The 24,028-nt window shown below is 43.2% G+C and overlaps 1 protein-coding gene across 1 annotated transcript in view; it reads right to left on the reverse strand.

Moving 5' to 3' along the window:
- Positions 1-24,028, reverse strand: part of SV2C (synaptic vesicle glycoprotein 2C) — a 219,335-nt gene that overhangs the window by 105,113 nt on the left and 90,194 nt on the right. The window contains exon 3 of the mRNA XM_041753202.1: positions 3,813-3,993. Within this exon, the coding sequence (XP_041609136.1) occupies positions 3,813-3,993 (181 nt within the window). The remainder of the gene's footprint in view (positions 1-3,812; positions 3,994-24,028) is intronic.

The raw sequence follows: 24,028 nt of genomic DNA on the forward strand, positions 1-24,028 counted from the left end.
ATGTACAGGTGACATGGCCTGCAAATTCAGCTGAGGAGAAAGAAAGATAACTTTGTTTTCCTTAATAACTTCATTTCTCAGGCCCCCTCGGGAGCTGGATCCCACAAAAATCTGGTTGTTTTGCCGCCAGGGATCCCATTCAGCCCCACCCCAAGCCAAGGGAATCTTCATTTCTTCTCACAAAAGAAGAAACAGGCTAACAGACACATGAAAAAATCCTCAACATCACCCATCATCAGGGAAATACAAGTCCAAACCACAATGAAATACCACCTTACACCAGTCAGAATGGCTAAAATCAAACAACAGATGTTGGTGAGGGTGCAGAGAAAGGGGAACCGTCTTACACTGTTGATGGGAATGCAAACTGGCGCAGCTACTCTGGAAAATAGTATGGAGCTTCCTCAAAAAGTTAGAAATAGAGCTATCCTATGACCCAGCAATTGCACTACTGGGTATTTACCCAAAGGATACAAAAATAGTGATTCAAAGGGACACATGCACCCCAATGTTTATAGCATCAACAACAGCCAAATTATGGAAATAGCCCAAATATCCATCTATTTATGAATGGATAAGGAAGATGTGGTATATACATACAATGGAGTATTACCCAGCCATGAAAAAGGAAATATTGCCATTTGAAATGACATGGATAGAACTAGAGTATATTGTGCTAAAATAAAATAAAACAAAAATAAATAAAAATAAAAACAAAACAAAAAACAAAAGAAGAATCAGCCTGGAAAGCCTGAATGACTCTCCCAGGGTCCCCAGTAAAGGGCAAGGGTAAGGTGGACTGGGATTTCTGGACTCTCAATCCTGTGCCAACTTGGCAAAGGCACAGCGCATTAACCTCTGCTATCACGATTTATGGAGCCTAGCTGAGTTAGCAATACAACAGCCTGTGCTTTGCCAGGTAAATTCTGTTATTTAGAAGTCAGCATCACTGAGGTATAGGCTAAAGAATGATTTGTCGGCAACAGGGAGGAGGATGATATCATGAATAGGCCCAGGCAGTCCCCACTTCTGTCCTGCCCTTGAATTAACTTCCAGACAGTCCATTAGTTCGGAGCATCCTGCAACCACCATAATGGCCCTTTTCTCTGTAGTCAATTGGGTTGACCACATCACAATCCAGAACTGGCGATTAAAACTGCCATAAGAATTTGACCACAGTCAGGTACTTTTGAATCTGTGGATATCACTGAAATTTCCTTGATAAGATTGTAAATGGAAGGACAGGAAAGCTCAGAACTCAGGCCGTTAGCCTTTTCCTGACAGGCTAGTGGTATTACGTAGGTAAGAGAAAGCAAAAGGAAGCCTTGGCCTTTCCTGGTGGCAAGAATGTCTTATCCTGTGGACCCTGAGAAGGTCCTTTAACAAAGAGGCCCAAACAACACACGTTCTTCCTCCGGTACCCCAATTTGCCCAGCATTAGGTCTGCTGCAGCCACTTGAATCCATGATCCAAATTACCTCCAGTGTATTTTGCCAATCTCGCGCAGCCCTTTGAGCACCAAGGGAAAGCTTCCTTTCTCCATCATTCATTACGAAGCAAATGATTGATTTTGATCATTTTTTTCCCCAGGTAAAAAGTATTTTTACATTTTCCCAAAGTTTCTGACCTTCCTGGTTTATTGGAATGGTCTACTAGAATATCTCCACTCTAAGAAAAGCTCCTGATTTCTGCGACTCAGTCACATATTTGCCAAGTGCCCACTGTTTGTGGAATATGAATTCCATATGAAGGGCTATAATAAAAAGATGAGAAAGCACATCAGAAAAAATCTGTGGATAGTCCACCAATCTCAGTATGCACATACATCTTGTAGCATAAAATGAAATAAAGTTTTCAAAATATATATATATTTTAAAGATTTTATTTATTTATTCATGAGAGACACACAGAGAGAGAGGCAGAGACACAGGCAGAGGGAGAAGAAGGCTCCACACAGGGAGCCTGATGCAGGACTCGATCCCAGATCCTGGGATCAGGCCCTGGGCCGAAGGCAGACGCTCAACAGCTGAGCCACCCAGGCATCCCTCAAAAAATGTTTTGAATGAATTATAAAAGTGATCCATTAGTTTGCATGCGGGAATCTTTGTACCCTTAAAGTAATCAGACTATACAGTCTTTCTCCACGATGTCTTAGATTCCCTTTAACCTTAGTTCTGATTTTAAAGTACTACCACAGGGATCCCTGGGTGGTGCAGCGGTTTAGCGCCTGCCTTTGGCCCAGGACGCGATCCTGGAGACCCGGGATCGGATCCCACGTCGGGCTCCCAGTGCATGGAGCCTGCTTCTCCCTCTGCCTATGCCTCTGCCTCTCTCTCTCTCTCTGACTATCATAAATAAATAAAAATTTTTTAAAAAGTACTGCCACATATAATTAAGGAAGGCATGTTGTAGTTCTCTGACCTTTTCTTCTGGCAAAACTGTGTTTTGCTATGTGAATACCACTTTCAGCAATCACACCTGATATGCTTCTCAAATTCATAACCCAGGATTGTTTCCTTTCCTTTCTTTATTTATTTACTTTTATGTTATATTATTCCTATAGATTCATCTCATGATACCTCAGAAAGAACATTTCTAATGAAAAGAAAGTTCTCAAACACAAATTTTATATTTTTACTAATTTTTTCCTTATCAAAGCAGAGTATCTTGAACTTTCCTAATTAAGCTATTGGATTTTCCTCAGTGATGGATTCATTTAGTATAGTAACAGGTGCTTCAAGCTCTTTGCAGACAATGACTATAGCATTGGCTATATACAGCAGTCCTCTGTTTTCTGCAGTTCTGCTTTCCCGAGTTTCAGCTACCTGTGGTTTCAATTCTCTGCTGTCAGTTGTGGTCCAGAAGCAGATGATCCTCCTTCTAAGTCAATATCAGAAGGTCAGTAATAACCTAACACTACGTCACTATGCCTATGTCATTCATCTCATGTCATCTCATCACATAAGCATTTTATCATCACCCATCATCACAAGGAGTGAGTACAGTACAGTAGGATGTTTTGTGAGAGACCGTACTCACATAACTTTCATTACAGTATATTTTTATAATTGTCCTATTTTATTATTAGTTATTGTTGATATCTTACTGTGCCTAATTTATAAATCAAACTTTTTCATAGGTATGTATGCATAGGAAAAAGCATAGTTTATATAGGGCTCAGTACTATCTACAGTTTCAGGCATCAACTGGGGGTTTTGGAATACATCCCCTGTAGATAAGGGGGAGGGGAGTATGGTACTATTCCATTTACATGGCCAATGGCACAACTTCTGTTAATTCAACAAAAATCAGGAACTTACAAAAAAGAACATATTACATCTCAAGAAGTACGTTTCCTACCAAGTTAAATATGTTGTTAACATAGATCAATAAAATAACATTTCTTGAGACACACTCATCCTGGATTTAAGAGCAAGCTTGGATAGTTTGAACCTTTACTAGCCCATAATAGGTAGGACTAGGGCTATTTCTTGCTTAAATTAAATTTTCAGAAGAAAAATACATTTATGAATGCCTTCTGCCATAGAAACAAGATTCCACTTAAAATAAAACCCATTTCCTAGAAGTATAATACTGCAAGAATCAGCCCCAAGAATACAGACGTGTGTTCCATCTTCTGGATAATTATATCTCTAAGAGCCAGCATTGCAGTTTCTAAGGCCAACATGAAGGTAGGGGAAGAAGTGTGTTAAGAGGTAATTTCTCAGTAGTGAGGTCCTCTAGAGTGGAGAACATGGACAGTCATGAAGAATAAACACATTACTGTGAAATATGAAGGAAAAAAATCTTACCCGAATCCAGAAAGTAAACGACAGAAGAGAAAGAACCCATAACCTTGGACAAATGAAGAGAGGAAGGCGAAGAATCCGTTGATAGACATGCAAATCAGAAGAGACTGCTTTCTTCCTATTTTGTCCGCCAGTCCTCCCCAGAAGAAAGCCCCTGCCATCATCCCCAGGTACACTATGCTGCCTGCAACACACAGGAAATAAAGAAACATATTAGAGACTGGGAGTAAATGACACATGTAAGAACAAATGAATAAGAGACTAAATACATTTCAGCATTTTGCATGGGGGAAAAAGTACATTCCTCAATATACACGAATCACCTTTCAAGTTGGAAAATAAGCTCCGTGGGTCACCTTTAGCTGTCATGACCAATGATAAAGGCAAAAAGACAAAACAGTGACATTCTTTTTAGGTTCATGAGAATGGTACACAGTGGGCAGGCACAAGGAGTCTCCACACAGGACAATCCTGGAGTTTGACTCATGCGCATGTTGCTTTCTGTCCAAATGCCCAGCTTAGCACATGACAAGGCCACGTGACAAGATGGGAGACTGAGTCAAGGGCTCCCTGGTCAAAATAGATCCCCCAGCTTGTTTCAAATCTCTGCCTATAGCAGATGACTAGGCCAAGGCTGGATTCCTAGGGACTCTCTAGAGGATTCCACAGGTTCTTTCTCTCTAGTGTCTTCTAAAAGCCCTGGCCCTTCCTTGGGAAGGAAAGGGAAGCTAGGGATGGTGGGTTTAGAGATCATAAGAGTTAATCTTAAAATAGGCTCAAACTCTGCTCATAAAGAAAAACTTTCTCTTGGAGTCAGAAACTTAAGAAGCCTAAGGAGAAGAAAAATGGCTGTTGCAGTTTGGGAATTATTAACTTATCATAGGTGGCTTTACTTTCATAGTGCAAAAAAATGGAAAATCAAGAGTTAGATCAATGTCCCTCTTGGCGTCACTATGAGTACACATTTGTATTTTTTTTTCTTTTCTTTCTTTTCTTTTCTTTCTTTTCTCCTTCCTTCCTTCCTTCCTTCCTTCCTTCCTTCCTTCCTTCCTTCCTTCCTTCCTTCCTTCTCTTTCTCTCTTTCTTCTTTCTTTTTTGTAGGCTCCATGCCCAGCATGGAATCCAACAGGACAGGGGATGGGGGCTTGAACTCATGACTCTGAGATCATGACGTGAACTGAGATCGAGAGGTGGATGCTTAATTGACTGAGCCACCCAGATGTCCCACAAGTCTTCTAATTTTCTACCTCACTTGCTTCTTCTAAAAAACCAGGCCCCCAGAAGCCCTGAACAGAATGTCTCGGGATGAAAGAAAAGAGTATGCAACGTCTAGGGGAAATGACATAAGTAATAAATGAAAATCTGTTATATCTGGATGTGGCATTTTACAAAGCTACTACTACATCTCTCTCATCCATTCCTACTTTTCCCTGCTTCCCTAAATCAGCACTTGAATAGTTCCTTTTCAAAGGCACAGTCAAGATACTCAGCAGCATCTAAGTAACAAGTTAAAAAAAAAAAAAAACACAAGGGCAGCCCTGATGGCCCAGTGGTTTGGTGCCACCTTCAGTGGAGGGGGGGCAGGGTAATGATCCTGGGGCCCCGGGATCAAGTCTCACATCGGGCTCCTTGCAGGGAGCCTGCTTTTCCCTCTACCTCTGCTTCTGTGTGTGTGTGTGTGTGTCTTGAATAAATAAATAAAATCTTAAAAAAAAACACAAAACATTGATTTATTGCTTTAGATTAGTTTGGGAAATATCCTATTTAAACACTCACCCTGAATTCATTTGCTTAATACACAGCTAATGGATCAATACGAGACTTAGAAGGAAGACACCTGGCAAAGTCTGATGACCTTGACATCAATGACATACGGACACTGCTTTGCATATAGCTGAATACAGGCAGCTATAGTGAACGGCGAATGTTGGAGCAGTTGTACAATAAGACAAAACAGAAGGCATTTTTATTCGGACTGGGGTACTGCAAAGGGGGAGTGGATATCCTTTGCCTTGGTGGGGATGACATATTTTTCTCTGTATCACGGAGCTAACCATACACAGAGCATCCTTCTCAAAAAAAAAAAAAAAAAAAAAGACTCGTATCATGAAGCCCAGGGCAGGGTATGGTTACAAGACAATTTAAATAATGTATCATAAATATATATATAGGGCAGCCCCGGTGGCGCAGCGGTTTAGCGCCGCCTGCAGCCCAGGGCATGATCTGGAGACCCTGGATCGAGTCCCACATCAGGCTCTCTGCATGGAGCCTGCTTCTCCCTCTGCCTGTGTCTCTGCCTCTCTCTCTCTCTCTCTCTCTGCATCTCGATGAATAAATAAATAAAATCTTTAAATATATATATATATATAATGTATCAGCACAAGGCAAAGGAATTCCCAAAGGAGACAGATTCACTCAGGGAAATGCACAGGCAGCAACTCTCTTATTTATAGCATCAGGGGCTCAAGTTGGCTACACATGCCTCTCAGGATAATCAGTAGCTCAGCTTTTCAAAATAATAATATCCATGACTTTAAAAGCCAAAAGGTGAGCTCCTATAGATTAGGAGGGGCCTGTGGCCGCTGCAGTCTAAAGATGTGGGAGTCTTTCTTGCAGCTTCAGCTCCAAGTACAAAAGCCAGCCAGTAGCAATTGCTGAACCCTTACCAGTTCTAAGTGTTTGCATGAATTAAGGTATTTGCTCCTCATGACAATCCTTTGAGGTTAATACTGTGGAATCCAGTTCACTAGCAGAGAAGTGAATGATCTGATCACAGAGAAGTGAGTGGTGACATTTCGGCCCATCAGCAGTTCTTTGTGCAACACGGTTACAATTCCTCAACAAGTCCAGCTGTCCTCCTAGGAAAACATCTCAGTTTGTCCAGGTGCCTATGTGGAAGTACCACCCAGACCTGAAAGCACCCTTTGAAATGTCTGAGGTGTCTTCTCCTTAACTCACAAAATTAGAGTTAAGTCCAAGGTAGGAGAATACGATAGATGAGATCCAGGGGGAAATGCTGCTTCATTCTACCCAAGCGTACATTCCAAATGGGCACATTCCTGACCACTGGTGGGAGGTAAGGGGGTCAATGCTGAATACATTGGTGATGCCAAGGAAAAATGAAAATTCAGTATCTTGCCAAAAAGAACATCTATGGAGGCGCCTGGATGGCTCAGTTGGTTGAGCATCCGACTTGATTTCGGCTCAGGCCATGATCTCAGGATTGTGAGTTTAAGCCCCGTGATGAGCCCCAGGCTGGGCATAGAGCCTGCTTAAGATTCTCTCCCTTCTTCTCCTTCTGCTCCTCCCTCTGCCCTAGGGCAAAAAAAAAAAAAAAAAAAAAAAAAAGAACATGCTATGTTCCAAAGGAGGGCAACTCCTTTGTGTTTCTGGTTGTAGGAGGCATGATGCTCCTGCTGGACAGGGCTCTATATCCTATCATTTCTCCTTATTCTGAGCAGTCGCCTGTAGCTTCATCTTCACTAAGCCAGACCATAGATTTATGAAGTGATGATTCCAGCACTTTAAGGACTCCTAACTGGTCATTAGATTTTCCCAAATGTCAGTAGTGTGAAAACACAGGCCCACCTTTGGATTTCTTAACGTTCGGTAAAGGCTGAGTGAGCTGAGCTTGCCCCTGACTTCTGTGATGGAGATGGCTCAGTAACTTGACAAGGGGCAGATCACCTCCATTTACCATTAGCACTTTGTACTTGAGCCGCCAAAAATAATACTCATTAGAGGTGTTTTTTAAATTTAAATTCAATTAGCCAACATATAGTGTGTGCTTAGTTTCCGATGTAGTGTTAAATAATTCATCAGTTGCATATAACACCCAGTACTCGTCACATCATTAGAGGTTTTAATATATAAAAGAGTAAAATAAAAATGGATCATCCTTCAATTCCTTCAGGTATCCTTAACACACACACATATGTATATGCATGTGCATATATATGTGTGTGTATGTCTCTATATATTTATATATGTCTATTTAAAATCCAAATATGCCTACATGATCAAAAATTCAAAGCACATGGTAATACTTGGAATGAAACTAAAAGGCTCATTCTCCCCTGCACTTGACCTTCTTCCCAAAAGTAGCTATTATCAATTTTTCTAATTCTTCCAGAAAATTTATACCTGTAAACCAGGATAAATGGGTAACCTTTAGGAATTGCCTGTTAAAAACGGTTTTTTTTTGTTCCTGTGTAATATTTATTTTTTTCTCCTGTTGTGTTTAGGATTTGTAAACTTAACAAACCAGAAATAAATCTGTCAGAACTTTAATAATTAATTACTTCAAGATACATTTCGTATATTTCAGAAAAGCATACACTATCAGCTATTAGGGGAAAGCCAAACACTTATTTATCCATCTTGCACTTTTTTATATGCCTAAAATAAACATAGCTCAATCTTTTAAAAGAGAGAATATTAAATTCAATTGTAAAGAGTTTACTGAGCACCCACTCTGCCTGACTTTTCCTGCAGAGGAAATACAAGGATTGATAAGTCATGATCCTGAGCTTACAGAAGGAAAACCTTAGCAAGCCTTTATCTGATGCCTTCTCCTAGCAGAAGAAGAGGGAGGTAGTTACACACCCATTCATACAATCGCCCAACAAGCCATCTGATTATGGCCACTACAGAGTGGAGCATCCAGGTCAAAGCCTGTAGCCTCCTGGGGACACGTGACCAGGAAAGAACAATACTGAAGTGCACACTCAGGGACTCAGTTCCAAGTCCCTGAACTCTTTCTATTCCATCAAGGTGGCTTGAGGAGCTCATAATTCAGGGAGGGAGACATCAGGCACTGAGACCTCCAGTGGAAGCAGGAGGACAAGAAGTGGCTAGTAATTCTGACAATGGCCTCTGGGAACGTTTCACTGAGAAGGGGATAGCTGAGAGGATTCTGAAGCATAAGAAAGATTTCAAGATGGTATTGAATTCTGCCACAAGTGTAGGTTTAGCAAAACAAAATGTAGTATCAAGTAGTATCTTCACCTCTATGCTGGCTAAGACTATATTTCAGATCTAAAGGCAACAATCTTTCGAGCCTAGATTGTGTATTACTGGTGATTAGATTGTCCTACTGGGCATGCCAGGGCCAGGATTCGGCCTCCACAATAACTTGAGACAAACAGCACAGTGGGAAGATTCATTTGCTGATTATGTGACCTAATTAAAACCAAACCTTCGAACGTTAGCAAAGGCACGGAGTGAACGAAGGTGGAAACACTCAGGGATTTGCGAATACAGACTATATTTCCTGACTTGTTTCCATGTTTCCATTTTGTTTTCTCTGTGTGCTGAGGGGATTCCCGGAAAACTCAGAGCAGGGATGTGTTCTTGACACAGACCAGCCTCCGGCTCTCCACTCCTCATGCTGTTGCTGCTGCTGCTGCTGCTCAGAATTCAAAGGTATGTTAGTCCCAAGTCCCTTATTTCAGGGACAAGAAAACTGATGGTGTGAGAAACTAGTACTTGAAATCAGGTCTTCTAGATCTTTGCTCCTCAGACTATGACCTCTGGAACAAAAGTACCAGCACCCTGGGAAAACCTGCTAGAAATTCGGAGGCGAAGGCTCCATGCCACACCTGCAGAAGTCAGAAGCTGCATCTGAACGAGAGTCCCACGGATCTGTGTGCACCTTAGAATCTGAAAGCACTTTTAGTCCTGTGTGCTTTCCACTAAAACACTTAATCTCTCTAATACATATTTTTTTTTACTTAAAGTCTGTATTTGTCTAATACATATTTGATGGAAGGACATGCAGTCTATGGAATATTTTTAATTCCAAAGACACAGAACAAAAAAGATCTCCCCTACATGAGTTCCCGATGTGTAAAGGGCAAGCAGAAACTCTGTGCCTCCCCTAGGACCTGTCTCCTCAGGGCTAGCTAGAGGCAGATATCTGATGTTGACAGAGGTGAGGCTAGGACTCTCAAATCCTTTCACGAGTTGAATGAAGATTCTAATTCAGCTGGGCTCTTGGGAGGTTGAACCCAACCTAAGGCTTGCTCTGCTCTTCCTACTACAGTCGGGCTCAGGCCGCGCTGGGGAGCCCAGCCCCTCCGTCTTTCAGGAGACCAAAAGAGGCCTCAAGCGTGACTTTCTCCTTAAAGTATTTTCTAACAAGGGGGCTGATTCCATTTATTTAATCATACTCTCATTTCCCCTGATGAATATCACATTTCTATTTCTGTTTCTTTGCTAATAAGCTGCTTCTGATTCTTTCTGACAGTACATAAGGGGGCACATCTTTCCCCCCAGCACCGTTTTAAACCACATTTAAGCTAAACAGAACAATTTTAAGAAGTGTATATAGTATTTTTCTCATAGAAAATTTTAACCAGTAGGTTTTTACAATTTGTCTTAAGCACTTCAGTTATCCATGGCTAATGCATTACTCTATAATTCATTGCACCATTTATTTACAAATTGGATTCCTACAAAAATCATTCTGTGGCAGTATTCTGAATTCAATGATAAATAATTTCCATAAGGTCATGATCATATTCACCCTTTATAATGGGATTTTAGTAGGATAGAACAAATGTCTAAGTCAAATAAAAATAAAAATAAGCACTAATTTCATATATGTACCCCTTATGCTTATTGCAGCATTATTCACAATAACCAAGATACAGAAGCAAACTACATGTCCATTGATATACAAATATATAAGGAAGATATGATACACACAAACACAGGTCTATTATGCAGCCATAAAAAGAATAAGATCACACCATTCGCAACAAAATGGATAGACCTAGAGGGTATTATGCTCTGTGAAATAAGTGAAACAGAGAAAGACAAATACCATATGATTTCACTCATATGTGGAATCAACAAAATAAAACAGACAAGCAGCAGAAACAGATCCATAAAACAGAGAACAAACTGGTGGTTGCCAGGGGCAGGGAGGTGGGGAGACTGGCAAGATGGGTGTAGAGAAGTCAAAGACACAGGCTTCTGCTTATGGAATGAGTAAGTCATGGTGATGAAGGGTACAGCACGGGGAACACAGTCAGTGGTGCGGTAATGGTGCTGTATAGTGATGTATGTTAGCTACACTTGTGGTGAGCAGGGCAGAAATATAAAGAGTTGTCAAGTCACTATGCTGTATACCCGAAACTAGTGTAACATTGTGTGTCAACTGCACTTCAATTAAAAAGAAAAATGTAAAGCTATGCTGAAAGGAAGACTGATGGGCCATAGATACCCCCAAGTGATAAGATCTCTAGCGATACATTTGAAAGGGCAAGATTCCAGATTGTTATTATTTGGATACTTATGCAGATAATTCCGGCTTTTTCTGAAGGCTATGAACAAGTTTTAGAGTCTTTTTTTTTTTTTCTGGGTGCCACACTTTGGATGAAAAACAGCTCTGGACATAAACTCACTGATACACTAATTTTTTGGTGCAGAAGTCCATCTTCCACAAAGTACCACTTACCAAAGAGGAGCATGTTCATAGAACAGGATTTGGCCTAATATTTCTTACACTGAAAAATCCTTGAATCCTCTCTGGCCAGACCAACTCAAGGGAAAGTGTCTATGGCCTCTAACACTGAATGGTGATCTCAAGAGGAGGACACATACAAATCTTCTCTAGTCTAGTAAAGTGAGTGAACCTTTGTTTGAGATTTTGAGCAGTTTCCCTTTCCTTTTTGTGTAAAGTACTGACATGTTAATATTACTATTAGTGTGAGGGAAGGAGAGAAAAGAAGGGAAGGAAATGATGGAAAAGAGATAAGAGGAAGAAAAAGAGGAGCTCTGGGCTGCTGTACAAAGTTAACTATAGCTTTTGGCCGCCCTGGGCTCAAGTTCTGAAAAGATACCACCTAAAACAGTCCTGAAAGAGTTAACTAATTTTTTAAGTCTCAAAGACTTATTTTTTTTTTGCAATTTGAAACTATTCAAATGAAAAAAATAATGATTACTTAAATTTAATTAATTTAAATACTTAGTAAATAATTAATAAAATTAATTAATTAATAATAATAATTAATTAAATTCTCTTAACCAACCTTTTACTTTTTCCAATTACTGGGAAGGGCCATTGTGTGTTCAAATGCATTGGTTCAAAATCAAACACAAGGAAAAAAAGTGATGATATATAGGGCATATGTACAAATGAAAAAGAAAGATTTTTCTTTTTTTCTTTTTTTTTTTTTTAAGAAAGATTTTTCTAATTTTTTTTTTAGATCTTTCTAATTTGCAATGGAGAACATCTGCAACAAAAGTCAGCTCACCTTTGCTAGAAAGAACAGTAAATATCAGATGTAGTCTATAGCACATCTCTGACTTTTACATCTGGGAAGTCTGACATTTAAATCCTCTGATCCAGGCAGAGATGGATGCCATTGCTTGCATAGGCAGATAACGCCGCATCAAGCAGCATTTACCACTTGTCACCTAAGTCTCCCTGGCACTACACAGCTTCTGAAGACCCAAAGACACTCTCATGGAACCCAGAGAGCCGAGTGCAGCAGCAGAGTCCTAATAAGGAGGCCCAGACTTCTCTAATATCCTTCCTCAAATGGCTAGTATGCAGCATGCCCACCGGATAGGGGAAGAGATTTTCAAATATATTTTACATGAATAGCTCTGGAAACCCCCCAAAAGGCAATTACAGTCCCTTGGGTGTTCAAAGCATTAAGGATACAGGTCTTAGGAATGAAGAGAATTACAGAAAGTCATTTTATGGTACACCATGATGTCTGAACCTATCAGTTCCACAGCAATGGGGCCTCTCTCTCTGGAAGCTTCCCCCACTCTATGCCTGTGCTGAGGGACAGAAGTGGTAACTAAGTGATCCCTTGTTTCAAAAATCCTCCCCCTCCCCCCCCCCCCCAAAAAAAATCCCATTCACGGGCAGCCCAGGTGGCTCAGTGGTTTAGTGCCGCCCTCAGCCCAGGGCATGATCCTGGAGACCCGGGATTGAGTCCCATGTCCGGCTCCTTGCATGGAGCCTGCTTCTCCCTCTGCCTGTGTCTCTGCCTCTCTCTGCCTCTCATGAACGAATGAATGAATGAATGAATGAATGAATAAAATCTTTAAAAAAAAGTCCTAATCACTAGAGATGCCTGGGTGGTTCAGTGGTTGAGCATCTGCCTTCAGCTCAGGTTGTGATCCTGGAGTCCTACCTATATTGGGCTCTCTACAGGGAGCCTGCTTCTCTCTCTCTCTCTCTCTCTCTCTCTGTGTCTCTCATGAATAAATAAATAAAATCTTTTTTAAAGAGAAAAAGATCCCAATCACTGAGTCAACAACGAACAGGCGGTCACTAATCCCACAACTCTTCACTGAGTTTCTCCTGTAAGCCAGGCATCTTTCGAGATATGAGGACAGAGGAAGGGAAGAGGAGAGGTCCAGAGATATGACACTGGAATGGTCCTCACTCTTGAGCAGCTCACAGCCTAGTGCAGTGGTGTCAGACAATAGCTGCACATCAGAATCATCTGCGGAGCTTCAAGAAAAAGAATGCTGATGCTCAGGCCACACCAGAGATTCTGGTTCTGGGGTAGGGCTTAGGCAACAGTACTTTGAAAAACTTCCCAAACATTCAAATATAAAGCTGGGGCTTTGAACCTTTGGTTTCCTGAGAGATTAAAAACATTCAGAAAATTAATTACCATTAAATGAAACACATGCTGTAATTAAGGTGAGTACATTATGCTTAAGGGGAAAAAAGGAAGGAGCGACTTAATTAGTCCAACAGGATTCTGGAAAACTTCCCAAAGAATAATGGTAGATCGTGCTGAGTTCTGACCAGTGAGTAAGAATTTTCCAAGTAAGCGAGGAAAGTTGCAAGAGATTGAAGGAGACTCAGGTAAAAGGTCTGGGGGTATGTCAGAGCACAGCATAAGAAGAGGACTCCTGGTAGTTGAGGATGGATGGAATGTAGAGTTCATGCTTGGGGAAAAGAGGGGAAGAGCCCAGGATGGAAGACAATTCGGAGTAAGTCCAAGGAGTTAGCCTTTAACCTTTGGGAAACTGAAAAACGGACTGGCCATCATAGGTGCCTGAAAAGAACATTCCAGAAACCGCAGGGAGGACAGCCTGCAGTGGGAAAGGATGGAGGGGAAGATCCAGCCCAGAGTATGACATCTGAAGCCTGAAGGTCCTGGAGTACAACATAGAAGGAAATACTAATGCTCAGGTGTCGACTCGGGACTTGTGTGACCCTAAGAGTGAATGCTTCCTTACATCTGTGCTCCCACCAACAGGAAAAAAGAGCAGCTTCAGGAATATGGTTGAGAAGTAGGCCTGGGAAGGAACGATGGCAATCTGATCTACGACACTGGCAGAGGGCCTAGAGAAGGCTCACAAGGCTGCAGGTATTTTTAGTGGGCAAAATCCATAGTAAACTGAAGGGTGAGGCAAGGAAGAGTAGACTGGCATGGGATGGGTCATAAGAAAATTCATAAAGAGGGAATACAGAGCAGAGTAGGCCTGACAGGTCGGCATCTTAACCAGGTGTGGAGGAAGTCCACATCGGTAGCCTTCACTACACTACCTGCAAGCAGGGCCAAACGGGGCAGTGCTGGTGACACACACAAACCAATAAGGCCATGACCAGGATAGCTCAACTTCAGGAACACTTCAGGAAAGGAGCAGGGCTTGAGTTGAGCATCCAAAGAAAAAGGAGAACATGAGCAAGAGGAGAGGCAGGATGGCCTTTGGCAACCCCTTAGACATACACAACAACAAGGGGAAGGGTCTGGAGTGGGAAAGGGCAGGGAAGGCTGGGCAGGCAAGCGAGGGTATGGAACCTGGTTAGAGGAGCTGGGTTGGGGTGTGGAGAAGTACACACAAGCAGGATAAGTGAGATAAGAATCCTTAAATAACAAGCCCCTCTTCCAAATTATTATTATTTTTAAAGATTTTATTTATTTATCCATGAGAGACAGAGAGAGAGAGAGAGAGAGAGAGAGAGAGAGAGAGAGGCAGAGACACAGGCAGAGGGAGCAGCAGGCTCCCTGCGGGGGGCCTGTGGTGGAATCAATCCCTGAACCCCGGGGTCCCGCCCTGGGCCTAAGGCTGCCGCTCAGCCGCCCTGGGCCTAAGGCTGCCGCTCAGCCGCTGAGCCACCCAGGGGCCCCCTCCTCCGAATTCAAGGACTTGCATAGACAATAAGAGCCGCTGATGTGTTTCTGAGCGGGGAAATAAGGCAATGAAAGCCGTCATGCGAAAAGATCAGCACATTTCCAGCAAGATTGCAAACCCTCTTCTGTAAAGGGCCCAGCAGGAAAGGCTGCAGTGTAGACGTTGCAGGCTCTACAGGCTCCGTCACGAGTGTTCAACTGCGCGGTTGCAGCATGAAAGCAGCTGCAGAAAATACATAAGCAAATGGGCACGGCTGTGTCCTAATAAAACTCTTTGCAGAAGCCGCAAAGGACCGGCTGGTTTGGCCAAGGTGACCTGCAAGCTTGGCTGAGGACAAGCGCGCGGCGCCGGGCGCAGGTGTGCGCAGGTGTGCGCAGGTGTGAGCGAGCAGGTGCGCGCGGGTGTGCACAGGTGTGCGCAGGTGTGAGCGAGCAGGTGCGCGCAGGTGTGAGCGAGCAGGTGCGCGGCAGCCCAGGGCGGGGTCCTCGGCGAGGAGGAAGGAAGGGGAGGACAGGCGTAGGGTTGACGCTTGAGCCGCCGCAGGCACGCGAGCGAGGGCGAGGGCAAGCGGAGGGGCTGGAAGCGGGCAGCGCCGCAGGCGGGGAGGAGGGCGGGGGCGCAGGCCTGGACGAGCCGCCGCAGACGCGGGGCGGGAGCCGGGCAGGAGCGGGGCAGGTGCGGGGCAGGTGCGGGGCAGGCTCCTCGGGGCGGGCTGCTGGGCGGGCGCGGGGGCGAGCGCGGGGGCAGGTGCGGGGCGGCGGCTCGGGAGTCCGGGCTGCTGGGCAACAGCAGGGCGCTCCCGGGTCTCCCTTCCAGAAACGGGGCCAAAACCAGCCTTCATCTCCTCAAGTCCGCCTTCAACAATGAAAGGCTCTTTCCCCCAGAGAAGCCTCTTTGATAGGATCGCAGTGCACGAGGCCTGGACATCCCACGGAGGGAGTACGAGAGAAGGTCAGAACAGAAACCTGATCCCGAGCTGCGTCCCAGGATGGAAACCTTTTGACACTTTGAGCCTCTGGAATGCGCGGCGGGGAAGGGCTCCTGCGGCTCAGCTCGGGCCACCTCCAGACGCCGGGGATGCCACTGCGCGTGGGAAAGGACGTCTGAAAACAGACTCCAAGATCACACCGGGGTTGATGGAGCCTGCCTGGGAAACGATCACACGCGTCCTTCGAGACCCTTTTCGGAAAACTACGTGGAAGTTTCTTTGTTGCTGATGGGTGTTTTGTTTGTTCATTTGTTCGTTTTAAGTTTAGGGGCAAGATATCATACTGAAAACTAGACTAGATCATAGTAGATTCCAGTAAATGTCTAAAGAGAGAATTCAGTAATCCATCTGGGATGCTCCATTTGGGGACCTTTTGTTTCCCCAAATAGGCAGACACTTACCTTGTCATCCCAGAGCAGTGAGTGAATAAATACCAGGATCGGCCTTGCACTAAAAGGATGTTGGTCCTAATCCATTACTGCTGGCCAAGCCAAGGTGAACCCAGGGCAGTACTTCCTGACACTTGAGATTTATTTTGTCATTAGCGATGAAATGCCACACAAGGGCTCCTCAATCGCAAACTGTCAGAAGTACATTTAGGTATTTCAGAGAAGGTCACGCAAATATTCAGGTACTGACCCACAGGACTGAAGCTGTTCTTTAGCGGCTTATTATTCTTAGTATGATTATGAATGTTTTATGTCTAGCATGAGCAGTTAGCCATCTGCTTAGTAGTGGAAGGAAAAAATGGGACCACCTTGAGAGTAAGAAAATAGCAGGAACTTTAATCAATTCCTATATTATGGCTCAAAACCAAAACAAAACAACAATGTTGAATTCATTTTGTTTTGTAATCTAGAACCCAAGAAAGATATGCTAAAAATTGACCTGGTCCCAAATGCCTCAATGTTTCTTTTTTTTTTTTTTAATTTTTATTTATTTATGACAGTCACACACACACACACACACACAGAGAGAGAGAGAGAGAGAGAGAGAGAGAGGCAGAGACGCAGGCAGAGGGAGAAGCAGGCTCCATGCACCCGGAGCCTGACATGGGATTTGATCCCGGGTCTCCAGGATCGCGCCCTAGGCGGAAGGCAGGCGCCAAACCGCTGCACCACCCAGGGTTCCCTGCCTCAATGTTCCTTAAAGACATTCTTTTCTTTGAACCCTCACCCAGTGAACCTTCTCAGAAGCATTCTCTTGCCTGTCATCCAAAACCTGTTCCTTGAACATCACCTCTACATTTTTTGTGAGCACACGCAGACTACTCTGGTTTTCATGAGCAACCTCTCTATATTCTCACCCACAGTCTGATTTGCATTCTTTGTCAGCATTTCATATGCATTTTTTAGCTCTACAACCAACTTGTGATCTGACCCCTGGTAGGCACCATATCGTGGACAGCTTATTCTGAAACTACACCAGACTACGTTGTTCTAGGCACATTTCAAACAATCAATAAAACCTGGGGATCCCTGGGTGGCTCAGCAGTTTAGCACCTGCTTTCGGCCCAGGGTGTGACCCTGGAGTCTCGGGATCGAGGCCCACATCAGGCTGCCTGCATGGAGTCTGTTTCTCCCTCTGCCTGTGCCTCTGCTTCTCTCTCTCTCTCTCAATCTCTCTCTCTCTCTCTGTCTCTCATGAATAAATGAAAATCTTAAAAAAAAAAAACCTAGCTAGTGTGATATGAATTTCACACAGGAGGTTTAACCTAAACTCTAGTACAGTCATATTACAGCTATGCAGATGAGGGAACTAATGTACATCTGAAATCCTGACCACAAGATCTTGAGTGTCCCAAGTAAGTGTGATAAATCGCATCGTTGAGACCTTTCGTCTGTAAGAGTGATGCCCAAATGCGTACATCTACAGAACACACTTTGTGAGAAAGTTTCCACCAGCCAATAGTGAAATGAAAAAAAAAAAAAACAAACAAGAAAAAGAATACATGCCATTTTGTCAGGATAAATTTATTTAATGTAAAGATCTTTTATTCTAAGGATAATAATCCTAGTATTTTAATGTGAAATTGCCTTTTGTTTATGAATTGATAGTGAGCATAAAGAGTGGTGTGTTTTGTTGCAATTATTATTACTATTTTTAAAGATTTATTAAATCTTAAAAAAACTTATTTATTTGAAAGAGAAGCTGAAGCTGTTATTTAGCGTCTTATTATTCTTAGTATGATTATAAATGATTTGTGTCTAGCATGAACAGTTAGGCTAGCAGTTAGTTAGAGCAGGGATAGTGGCAGAGGGAGAAAAGAAATCATCAAGCAGACTCCCTGCTGAGTATGGAGCCAGAGGCAGGATTCAATTCAAAGACCTGAGGTCATGACCTGAGCTGAAACCAAGAGTCAGCCACTTAACGGACTGTGCCACCCAGGCACTCCACAATTATTTAAAATATTTAAGAATTTTATTTATTTATTCACGAGAGACAGAGAGAGAAGAGAGAGAGAGAGAGAGAGAGGCAGAGACACAGGCAAAGGGAGAAGCAGGCTCCATACAGGGAGCCAGATGCAGGACTCGATCCCGGGTCTCCAGGATCACGCCGTGGGCCGAAGGCAGTGCTAAACCGCTGAGCCACCTGCGCTTCCCTCCACAATTATTACTTCAAAATGATTTTCCTTAGTAAAATAAAAAGGTGGCCAATCCTCTTCATTGTTTTTTAAATTGGACTTTAAAATCCCCTAATCTGGGAGTCACTAGTATAAAACTTAAAATTGTAGGAACAATATTTTGGAAATCCTGCACTCTGAAAACGGGCTAACAGAGGAAAATTAATGTACTAAACCATGGCTCATAAACTGTCTCTTCATGCATGTAAAGATGATTTATACAACGTGGCTGCAAATCTTTCAATACTCCTCCTATGAGGAGGTGGAGCCTACGTTGCCTCTCCTGGATTCTGGGCAACCACCTGACCAACAGACTATGACAGAAGTGATGCTATTTGATTTCTAAGACTGGGTCATAAAAGGCCATGCAGTGTCCCCCTTGCTCACTTAGAACACTTGCTTTTGGATCCCCAAGCTGCCACCCAAGAAGTCTGACTACCCTGAGAACACCATGCTGGCTCTATCCTCTACAGTCCAGCTTGGCCCCGACAAAGGATCAACCACCTCGGACCCTCCAGAACCATCCATCTGCCAACTAAACACCACCGACTAACCTCTGATGGCATCGTGAAAAACAGAAGGATCACCCAGCCAGGCCCTATCCAATTCCTAACCCATAAAACACGATATAATTTAAAATGTTAGATATAATAAAATAGGTATTGTTTAAAAGCACTAAGTTTTTGGTTGTTTGTTACACAGTAACACATACCTGGAATAGCACAGTCCCTACACTTCTAAAAACATTTCTTCACTAGGATACCCAGACTATAAGGAAAACAGTTTTCTACTTTAAGTTTTAAGGAAGATCAGAACGCCTGGGGGGCTCAGTGGTTGAGTGTCCACCTTCGGCTCAGGGCGTGATCCTGGAGATCCGGTTCGAGTCCTGCGTCCGGCTCCCTGCATGGAGCCTGCTTCTCCCTCTGCCTGTGTCTCTGCCTCTCTCTCTCTCTCTCTCTGACCCTCATGAATGAATAAATAAAACCTTAAAAAAAAAGTTTTAAGGATGATCAAAATAGTTTAATTATTAATATTTCTTTTCTTACTGCAAATCATTTCAAAATAACATAATAAGCAAATCTATTAAGGGAATACCCTCCCCCCCACCCCAACTTCCAGCCACGAATAGTGAGTCAGGGACCAGAAATGAAGCTAGGAAGTTCTCCTTCTGGCTCCTATCAAGTCTTTTTCCAGGAAAGATTTTGGAAGTTTTATTTTGTTATAGTGAGTAAATTTTAAAGCGGGGGTCGGGGGAGAGGACTGAGGCAAATGTCAAGCAGGACTGAAGCAGAGGGGGTTTTGTGGGTGGTTTGGTTTAGGATGGGAGATCGGGTCATGACCCCACAGCGAGCTCTCTCTCCCCACAATAGTATGTACATTAGCTCCAGGAGAAAAGATCCAGGAGACCTAACTTGCGGGTGCTCTGGAGCTCGCCCGCGGGGACAGAGCCACTGCTGTCCCTGGGAGACCTGCACCAGACTTGCCACCGGACTGTTCTCTGCACCCAGGCCCCCTCTGCCATCTGGAGGCCCCACAATATGGCATATCGGTGGGCACCTAGACCCCAGCCTCGATTTGACCTTGATTTAAGCATGTTAAACCCCGACTTAGGATGGGCACGGAGGGGCGGCCTGCGTGCAGGTGGTTGTCCTAAAGGACGAGGCCCTTGGGACGGCCGGAGTCAGCCCTGTCCCCCTTGGGCCACACCCCGGCTGCCCCGGGAGCATCTGCTTCAGCAGCCTCAGAGTTGGACGGCTAGATTTCTTTCAAAAGTTCCAAGTTCAGTTTTGGGGAATAATCGATTTTATGTGGGTTTCTAGACCTCTTGTGTTAATTGTTTAGCGATCTCAAGATGAATCACAGATAATTTTTCTAAAGTCCAGCACACTCAGGACCAGGGCCAAGCTCATCCCATCAGCAAATCAAGCTGCACGCACGAGGCGGTCAAGGCCGTGGGCCGAACGTCAGCACTATTTAACCGGTGGGTGTTAGATCCTATGGTCTCTCTACACTTCAACAGTTGTCGACTGCCAATAATGTCTAAGCACTCACAATTATATCCACTATCAATTTTTCTTTGTAACTAAATATATATATTATATATGCACATATTTAACTAAATTTATATATTTGTTATAAATGATAGTCATAGTTATCTATAATAGTTATGATGCTAAATTATATATATATATTTTAGGAATCATAAATGATATCTAACTATATCTATCTAACTACATATATATATATACATATATATATATATATATCCTCCTAATTTAAAGGATAAATGGTCTTTTAAAGATTTTTAAAAATTTATTTATTCATAGAGACACAGGGAGAGAGGCAGAGACATAGGCAGAGGGAGAAGCAGGCTCCCTGAGGGAAGCCCGTAAATTGTTTTTTTAATTGAATTATACCTAATCCCCAGGCCATGTGAATAAAATCTAGTCATGGCCAGATTTCCTTTTGTTTTTCAAGAGTGCTAGAGATTGGTTTGTGTTTTAGGGACCCTACTGTTGTTGGCCAACTCTCACCTCTAGAGGGAGCCCAAAGACTCCCCCTCCTTTCACCCAGCAAGGAGGAAGAGTTCTGATTCTGTGAAGGACAAAATGGAAAACTTTGGGGACTTAAAAATGAAGTCAGTTGGGGTGGAAAATAATCTTGTCATTTGGATCATCTCTATTCCACGTAGAGTTTGCTCTTGTATCATCTCTTGCCCCAACACAACCTTCCCTTCCGGTTGCTCTGCCTCTAGCTTCCCTCAGGAACTGAGATTTTACCTTGCCTGAGATGGTAACTTCCTCACCTGTCTCATGGATGCAGGTAAAGGGCACAAAATATGAAGACATGTTCTCAGCTAGTAACCAAGGGTGTACAGGTCTATACAAGGGATCAACAAATTATGTTTTTGTGGAGTTAAGAATAGTTTTTATGTTTTAAAAGGATTATAATAAAGAAGAATATAATAAAGAAGACCAGATCGTAGGTGGCCCAAGAAGCCTAAAGTATTTGTTATCTGGCCCTTCATAGAAAAACGTTGCTGATTCCTGCTCTCCAGCATCCTCTGTTCTGGGGGCGCTGTCAGGGAGTGGGGAAGGGAAGCAGTAGGCACACACAGGATTCAGGATCTCTCTCTTCTCTTCCTTGTTCCATTAGAGGCACACGTGGCAGGCCTGATGGAACACATGCATTATGAAATTATCTTCCATTATTATCTCCCATTCCCAGCATAAACACCAGAGGCAGGTAGATTTCTTTCATAAAATGGGGTTGAAATGATGACCGATTATCACATCAACGTCTTTGTGGGCAAGGGCTTGGTGACCAGCATTCTTCTTATGTAGCTGATTTCCAACAGCCACCCAGCCCTTAGAACACATCTCTGACTCTCTTTTGGAAAATGACTTCTTTCCCACCAATCACGATATTTCTCCATAAGCTGGCACCACTATTCCAGCAGCACGGTTTTTGTAGCCAGCCAAATTGTATCCCTACCCAGCAAGCAGGTTCACCTAGTGTCACCTTTCTCAAACCCCTCAAATGCTGTGTGCTCTTGGTGCTAAGACTGCTTTGCAAGCAGCATCAGCCTGTCTAGTAGCTTCATCAACGGGTTCCATGTAAAGGAACCAACTAATAACATTACTACTGGCAACTTCCAATTGACACAGGATTTACGCCAACTTTTGCTAACTGCGTGATGGTATGATACAGTGGATGGATGCCCCTGCTGGCACTGAGGGATTCAATCAGTTTTTCTTCTATCTTCTTTGATGCAGTAGTCCTCTCAGCTTTAGGAACAAAATCTTAACTGACAAGCCTCAGATAAACTACACCTACTAAAGCCTTTGTAATACCTTTAATTCCTAGTTTCTCACCGCCTGCCACAGTTTTTAGCTACAACTAAGAAGGTTTCTCTGAATATCATGTCATGTCTAAATGCAAAGTACAGTGTGCACTGGTCACAGAGATCTTAGCCAGTACTGTCACACCAGAGATCTTAGCCAGTACTGTCACACCAGTAAATCGGAGAGATAGCCAGGATGTTTCCACAGTTGCTCTGGGATCACAATACTTCTATGTGGAATCACTAACTGAATCTCACCAACAACTAGCCATCCAATGTTCCTGGATTAATTCATTTTTAACATATATTCAAAATTCTCCCCCATACATTCAAAATTGGATGGAACAATTGTTCACTTTTCGTCTACTCTGTCCAATAAAATGTTTTATGCTTTTATTTTGTTATGTTTCTTTTCATGCCTAGTTGGTAGAAATACCTGATGTGGGAACCCAGGGAAGCCAGCAATACTTTAAATAGTGAAAGAGTGAATAGTGAAAAATAGGGGGATGCTTGCTAGAGTACCCACCAAAGCTACCTTAGCACCAAAGGATCTCCTCAAGATTAATGTTACATCAGAATAAATTAGGCAATGGTGTCCCTAGGGTAGTCTTAGCAACAAAGGAGCATAGCAGGGGGTTTTCTCTTTGAGATTAAATTCATCACTGGAACATCATTCCAGAACTACCAAACTCCCAGAGCCTACATATTTTCACAAAAGGGAGATTGTTTTATGTTTTATGGGAAAATCTGTGAGGACCTTTGATCTCTGAACTTTACAATGCACACCTATTAGAATGTAATTTAAGAGAAAAAGGTGAGGGCTGCCAAGGAAGGGGAGATATACTCACCTAAAAGCATCATGACAGCAAAAACAGTGGTGTGCAGTACAGATAGAGCCAGTTGCTTCCTAGGGAGACCTGCTGATGGGGCGCTAGGGCGCCAGGGCATTTGGTCAGAGAGTGCTACTACCTACTGTGATAGCATTGCCAAAATGAGATTAGGAGTTTAGTAAATACTTTTTCACTTAATTACTGTTTGTGGATCTGTCGTACACGAACATGCCCCAAATTTTATAGAATCATCTCACACTTCCTGCTTTTTTTGTGCCTACTTCTGTTTTTGGCCAGTGTGATTACAGGTGGTGAGACAGTTTTACCTATCATTGTTGAGCTAGATCCAAGGTATGGGTGAGATCCAGGGTGAGTAGTTCTGGTGGACAGGAGGGATCTGACAGCTGGGCATGCTAGGGGGTGAGTCAGCTAAAGCAGAGGGCATCAGAGAGGGCCACGGATGTAGAGTCCTGGAGGTCAGGGGGAGCCAGCAATGACTGCATTGGCAGGAACTCTCTAGCAAAGATGGTCAGACCTGGGAGTAGGTGCCTCTGGACTCAGGGATTTTAGTGCAGAAGTCCAGTTTATGTACAGGGTCAAAAGGGCCAAGCACATGTGGACACATGCATTTAAGCAGGAAACTTAGGGACCCTTTCACCAATAATGTCCTAACCAGGACTTACAAATGATTGCCTATCATTGCAAGGAGGAAGCAATCAGAGGCTAGATAATAGGCATACACAGACAATGGGTCTAGATCCCATGAATTCTGTCCCCAAAACAGAAGCAGATTCCTCTGTCCTACACACTGAGCTC

Source organism: Vulpes lagopus, chromosome 4 (assembly GCF_018345385.1).
Source record: "Vulpes lagopus strain Blue_001 chromosome 4, ASM1834538v1, whole genome shotgun sequence".
Classification (NCBI taxonomy): Eukaryota; Metazoa; Chordata; class Mammalia; order Carnivora; family Canidae; genus Vulpes; species Vulpes lagopus.